The sequence below is a fragment of the Meleagris gallopavo genome, chromosome 5 (genome assembly GCF_000146605.3).
Source record: "Meleagris gallopavo isolate NT-WF06-2002-E0010 breed Aviagen turkey brand Nicholas breeding stock chromosome 5, Turkey_5.1, whole genome shotgun sequence".
Classification (NCBI taxonomy): Eukaryota; Metazoa; Chordata; class Aves; order Galliformes; family Phasianidae; genus Meleagris; species Meleagris gallopavo.
In genome coordinates, this window is record NC_015015.2 from 14,920,629 (window position 1) to 14,926,739 (window position 6,111).

Sequence of the window (6,111 nt, forward strand, 5' to 3'; positions counted from 1 at the left end):
TCAGCTCTGCCCCTCCGCAGGCCCAGGCCTCTCTCAGAAGCTATTTCCTAAGTAGTGAAAATGTCACATCAGTAGTGTTCATAAGGAATAGCTTTCAGCCAGAGCTGATTAGAGATGGAGCGTTTATCTATCGGTGACAAAGCTCGTGTGTTCCAACGTCAAGCCTGTGACTAAATCACTCTCTCCTATCAATCTAGTAATCATCAGTTAGCAGTGTAATCACAATCGTGTCCCTTCCCCTCAGTACCTTTGCAAAGGCAAACAGTAAAACCACATCCAAGAACCACTACTTTCCAGAGTGATCTGAAGTGGAGAAATCAGGGAAGAAAGAGTCATGCCTGCACCCATTCCAGTATCCAGCCACAGCCATTAGAATTCTGACAGAGAACAAGAACACGAGCAACTTTCACTACTCCTACCGCTGCTGTGCTAGGATTTGAGATTAAGAAGTTGCAAGGTATTGGCACTGCCTCCTTGGACATCACAGGAGTGCACCAAGGGTTAACCGCTAAAATAATGACCACCCTGTGATCGGAGGATCAAAGTTCCAGCTGCCCTCTGCCCTGGCTTCTGGGAAGGGCGTTTTCCCTCTCAGTACAAGATAAAATCATTTTTCCTACTTGGATTTCACCCATCTGTCCTCTCAGAAGTACTTGCCATGCTTTATCCGGTGACTCATGGCCAACATTATCAGCTTGTGCCTTTTTTTTTTCTTCCTACAACTTACATTGACGAAGAATTATAGTGCAGAGTGCGCCATGACCCCTCTCTCTTGAAACTACCTGTGGAGACTTGGCACATCACATGTGCTGCATGCACACTACTTGTGACAGCCAAAGACCTCCGTACAGTCATTTGAAATTGTCTGCCGGAACTGTTTCCTAACATACAATAGTTCATAAGAGCAACTTTATAAAAGCAACGCTTGCTTTCCTTCCAAGTTGATGCGCTCTTCAGGCACACCAGAGATTACATTCAGTCTTCCAAAACTATTGTTTTCCTCAGAAAGCTTTTTGTTGTTGTTCTAATCAAGATTAAAATCCTGGTATTTCGGCTACTGCTAGAACAGATTAAGAGTACAAAAAGAACATCTTTACATTGATCTCAGAGTTCCACTAAGAACAGGATAAATGCTTTTTTTGTTGCTGTTAAAGGTTCTCTGTTAATACTATGGATGCTACGTGAAATCCAAGTATAGTCAAGCATTTAATTGGTGCTGTCCCCTAGGTCCCTGAAGTGTGAAGCAGTCATGAAACCACTTGTTTTCTGTAAACATCTACAATTAATTATTATAACTAGCTCTAAATTGGTAAAGCTTCTAGACTAACTGAGACTCACTCTCAATTCAAATGGCTTCCTATGTTATATAACAAACAGATGCCCCAAATGAACTCCCTTATTGCTGAACAGGACTCTTTCCAGAGTAATTGAGATAGGAAAACAATAAGAAGTTAATATCAAGGAAAATATTTATACACAGTATTTAATAAAAAGGAGTCTCAAAAGTAAGCAGCCAGCTTTATAAACGCTTAGCCATTTCCTGACAAGTTCAAAAGTAAAGTCCCATGGCTCCTCTCTATTGGCACCTCTCTATTTCACTGAATTAAAGCTTTGTGAGAGCTATCTAAAGAGCTGTCAGAATTCAACAGCAGTTACATCGTCATAATAACAAACTCAAAAAAAAATTTAAACAAACAATTTTAATAATTTCTGTATAACAAATAATTAATCAAATAGGCCAAATCCCATGTCATCATCAGATTCTTCAGATTCTTCCTTCTTCTCTTCTTTCTTCTCCTCAGCTGAAGAAAACAGGCAAGCCAATGGTTAGTATTTATCTTTTTGTACACAGGTTTTCAAGAAACACATTTTAGTGTTCTCAGCTTCCACATTAATAGTGTTTGGACCTCCATGGTTGATCTTCAATAGGACTTTTTGTTCCCTTTCAGTAGTCAAATATAAACACTTATGGGACACAGACACTGCTACTGAAGGGATATCCTTTAAGCAGTGAAATCTGATTTTCAGTTCTAAGCCAAAACAAACTTCAAAGTGGACAAAAAAGAGCAAGCATTTCTCACTGCCCATAGCAAAAATAACAGTTTAGTTCATTTTTCAATCATGTAGTGATCTGTTAAAGTGTTGAAACTGGGACATAAGCATTAAGATTTGAACAGAAAAAATGGAACTGCCCTGTAACAATGCCTCTCCAGTCATACTCACCAGCAGCAGGGGCAGCACCTGCAGCAGGAGCAGCAGAGACCCCTCCAGTAGAGACTGCCACAGCCCCCCCAGCTGGCATGCTGGCAAGCTTTCCGTTACCTGAACGGGAAACAAGAGAACTATTGAACTGCTCGTGGCCAGCACAGTCAGGCAAGAACAGAGATCAAGAAAAATCTGACTCCATGTCACATGAACTGAACTGTCACTCCATCACTATCACTGCAAGGAACAAGAAGCTGCACCTGTAAAGTATGAAACTCCCCAAATAACCCACCCAACAAAAAAACCTTAAACCTCACGTTGAAAACTTATCCTGAAAATGGTGATGCATACTAATAAACTTTCTTTTTCATACAAAACCTCAGATTTTTTTCAAAAACTATCATAAGAACAGTAGCAAACACATCCAATTTGACATGTACAGACATATTATGTTTTCTGAATAAAGCCCAGAAATAGATAATCTCAAGATATCTCCAAAAAATATGGGTTGTTTTGCCTTTTCTTTTTTTTTTTTTTTAAAGGGTTACAGAAAACTGTGAGTGGATGACTGGGGTTGTAGGGAGGAAAAGAAAAAAGATATTTATTGCAGAGAGTACAGTATCTTAACCAAATTTTCCAATACCCTATGAAACCTATCGCATCTCCTGGGAGATTAGCAAACTCATTTCTGATTTATGCTCGTCTTTGGAAAAGTTAGCTCTCTGGCATCTACCTTTCACATAGCAAGGCTCCCTTGGCATCCAGAGGTCACGTACACTGTATGCTTGCTTATATCCAGTTTCTAGGAATCTGTTTCCAAATAATTCCTTGTTACTTCAAGCTCTAATGAACCAGCCAAGTAAACAAACATGTTCCATATGCATGTCAGTAAGTTCTAAGAAACAATTTCTTTTAAGAAAAAGTATTACATAATGAAACAATTAATGTGTTGTAAGCACACACATAACGGCTCTCTTAGGCCTTCAGACCACATCAAGAAAACACCCCGTTACCACTCAGAACAGCAATACCAGGCAAAGTCCTAACAATATTTAAGCAAACATATGCTTATAAGTTCCCTTTTGCCTAAGTGTTTTCAAAAATAGAAAATAATTATGCCTAGATCTTTGCACTACCTCAACTATGCATTGTTTCAGCCCTATGATCCAGTCAAATAATGTTTTAAGTCCCAGATTCGATTGGAGCCAGCAGGTAAGAGCACAAGCTTTCAAACATCCTTCAGCACTTAAAAATTCTGTCCTTGAGAAAAGGGATTACCAGATGTGGGGAGTCACAGAAGAGATGTGTGCTGAAGAGGCTTGTATTTATCACTGGGGGTGTAACTTGCCTTTAAGTGCACTGACTTAATTACAGTTAACAGCAATAAGTAAATATCTTAAATAAGAGGTGTGTACAAATGAGTAAATGACAAAAAAAAAAAAAAAGAAAGAAAAAGTAATAAAGAACAGTCAATCCTTCTTTCATTAAATATGTCCAGAAAACTATGTCATGAGCAAACTACCAGTAAGCTCATACACATTTAAGTCTTCCAGTATAATATGGTCCACAAGCGAAACCCCACAGGTACTGGCACCAACCTGCTAGGAATTAGAATGGACCTGCTGAATTTCAAGCATTTCAGCAGAAACACAGCATGAAAGTCCTCAACTGCAAGAGGAAAATGGTGAATAATCAGGAAGTTGGCAGCAATTCTGCGCTCCCAAGTCTAAGTTACCCAAATAGCAGAGGCAATTATCTGTGACACTCAAGACTGTACTTACCCTGAGCAATGACGTCCTCAATGTTTTTTCCATTCAGCTCACTAATAACCTGTGTAAATTACATTTACAACATTAATAGCTTCAAAACAACATGAGTATAAGCTACATTTAAACAGGTACTGATTACTATGTGCAATGCCTCCATCCTGCTGCTTGCACAGCTCCAGCATTCCTTATTTCTCAGTGGAAGGAACAAGTCATTGCAGTAAGAACTGCATCTAGATTTTTTTTCTTCTCTGCAAAAGCTTCTTTGTGAAATCTATTACAAGAAATTCATAACGAATCCGTGAACTTTACAAAAGGCAAGATACACAGATGTCACCAAGCCAACTGGGAAACCCCACTAATGGTCTGTTAGTTGCTGTGGGACTGTTTGCATATGTTGCTCAATATCCACTGGGAGGCTCTGAAGTGCTGGGCATCAGACCAACAACCAAACAGGGCCCTGTTCCTAACATTACCAAATGTTACAGCCAAGCTGGTTACACCCCTGCACTGGCACAGAGAGTCCTAACTTCAGTTTTACTACCATTGTTATACCAGCAAGGATGAGGAAAGCAACACACAAAAAATGATCAAGCATTTTATAAAAACAATAAAATACCTCACAGATCTTACTGGTGAATTCCTGCCAAGAGCGTGAACACTGCAGTTACCAAAGAATTTTTGGTATATTTCCAGCACACACCTCCTGCTTGCGCATTGCGCACTATCTGTGAAATTACATTCTTGTATGCCTGATAAAACTAGAAGATGCTTTTGGGAGCCCACTAGATTTATGCTGGCAAAAAATGCAGCCAGTGCAAATAGAAATGAATGAATTAATCTTGAGTAGCACCAATTCCAGAGATGCCTTCTCTGATAATGGAGATATTGGAGGATCACAGAAAACAAGTAAAGTATGAAGGTATTAAAGAAACGTAAGCAAGCCAAGGCAGAAGGACCTTGTGTTTAAACAAGAGCACCATAAGTTCAAGTCAAGATCCCGAACCACATAAGGATGCTCTCAGCTAGGTCCATACATTATTGGATTGGGCTGATGGCAAAACAGTCTAGAGCTTTCTCCTCCTCTCCAGAAGCACTCTGCATACATGTGTGGGGCAGGTCCTCTCATCCCATGGCCATTTATCCTTCAGCCCAAAAGAAAAGACTGCTGCCTCACAAGAAACATTCAATTAGGATACTCTCTCTTTAAAAGCCTGTTTCTCAATACAACCATTTCAGCAATTATTTCTAAAATTGTCCTACATCCTATTACTGAATACCTTAACTGTCCACATTATAATTTACCTACGTTTCTTGCTGATGGTACAAAGGTTTCTTTACAGTACACTGAGACAACATAATGCTGAATATCAGATCTTCAGAAATGTTTGTTGTTAACTAAAACTGACCAAAAGCCAAAGTTAAGCATTCAAGTGCAAACCACACATTACATTTGAACAGAATTCACTTTCTGTAAATATTATCTGTAACTATCATCCCGTTATATTTCAAATTCTTTGGATTTTATGTCAGAAGGCAGCAACAATTGACAGAGGTAAAGCCAGACTTCTACAAAGATGTTGTACAAAATAGTTCTGATGGGATAAGCAGCATTTTGGAAGTCATGTATGGAATTACGCAGTCATGACTACATATATGTATGTCGTGTAATGTAATGAAATCATGTTATCAGTGAGAAGTAATACCACACCAACAGAAAGGGAAATAAAGAAACACTGAAGACAACAGAACAGCTACAACATTCAACACCAACAGGGACATAAGCCCTGGAAGCAGAGTGCAGCACCACCTTGTTCAGGCGTTCATCATCTGTCTCGATGCCAACGCTGTCGAGGATTTTTTTCAAGTCCTTTGACGTGGGGGACTCATTGCCACCAAGGACTGCGAGAAGGTATGCTGCAACGTAACGCATCCTGGAAAACAAAAACGAAATCTTTAATGCCACAGATCTAGCTTGATAACCGGTCCTTTCCCTTTCCTCTACTTATTAAATAAAACTGTGGCGAGAGGCCGCATTCCCGCCTCCCGCCACTGCAGGCCCAGCACGGAGGCCGCGAACCCCGCCGTGCCCAGCAGGGCTCGCTGTCCCGATAGCCCGCAGCCGGCGCGGCCCGACGCC

At 40.2% G+C, this 6,111-nt stretch overlaps 1 protein-coding gene, 1 long non-coding RNA gene and 1 other non-coding gene across 3 annotated transcripts in view; all 3 read right to left on the reverse strand.

Moving 5' to 3' along the window:
• Positions 1-1,681: 1,681 nt before the first annotated feature.
• RPLP2 (ribosomal protein lateral stalk subunit P2) overlaps positions 1,682-6,111 on the reverse strand; it is a 4,846-nt gene continuing 416 nt past the window's right edge. Inside the window, exons 2-5 of the mRNA XM_003206311.4 lie at positions 5,782-5,905; positions 3,987-4,035; positions 2,224-2,322; positions 1,682-1,802 (exon numbers count right to left, since the gene is read on the reverse strand). Coding sequence (XP_003206359.1) covers positions 1,726-1,802; positions 2,224-2,322; positions 3,987-4,035; positions 5,782-5,904 — 348 coding nt within the window. The 5' untranslated portion in view covers position 5,905 and the 3' untranslated portion in view covers positions 1,682-1,725. The remainder of the gene's footprint in view (positions 1,803-2,223; positions 2,323-3,986; positions 4,036-5,781; positions 5,906-6,111) is intronic.
• On the reverse strand, positions 2,729-3,980 carry LOC104911047. The gene is made up of 2 exons (XR_793582.1): positions 3,804-3,980; positions 2,729-3,015 (listed from the first exon to the last, which is right to left on the reverse strand). It is a non-coding gene; the product is annotated as an uncharacterized LOC104911047 (long non-coding RNA).
• On the reverse strand, positions 3,694-3,826 carry LOC116216719. The gene has a single exon (XR_004160036.1). It is a non-coding gene; the product is annotated as a small nucleolar RNA SNORA52 (small nucleolar RNA).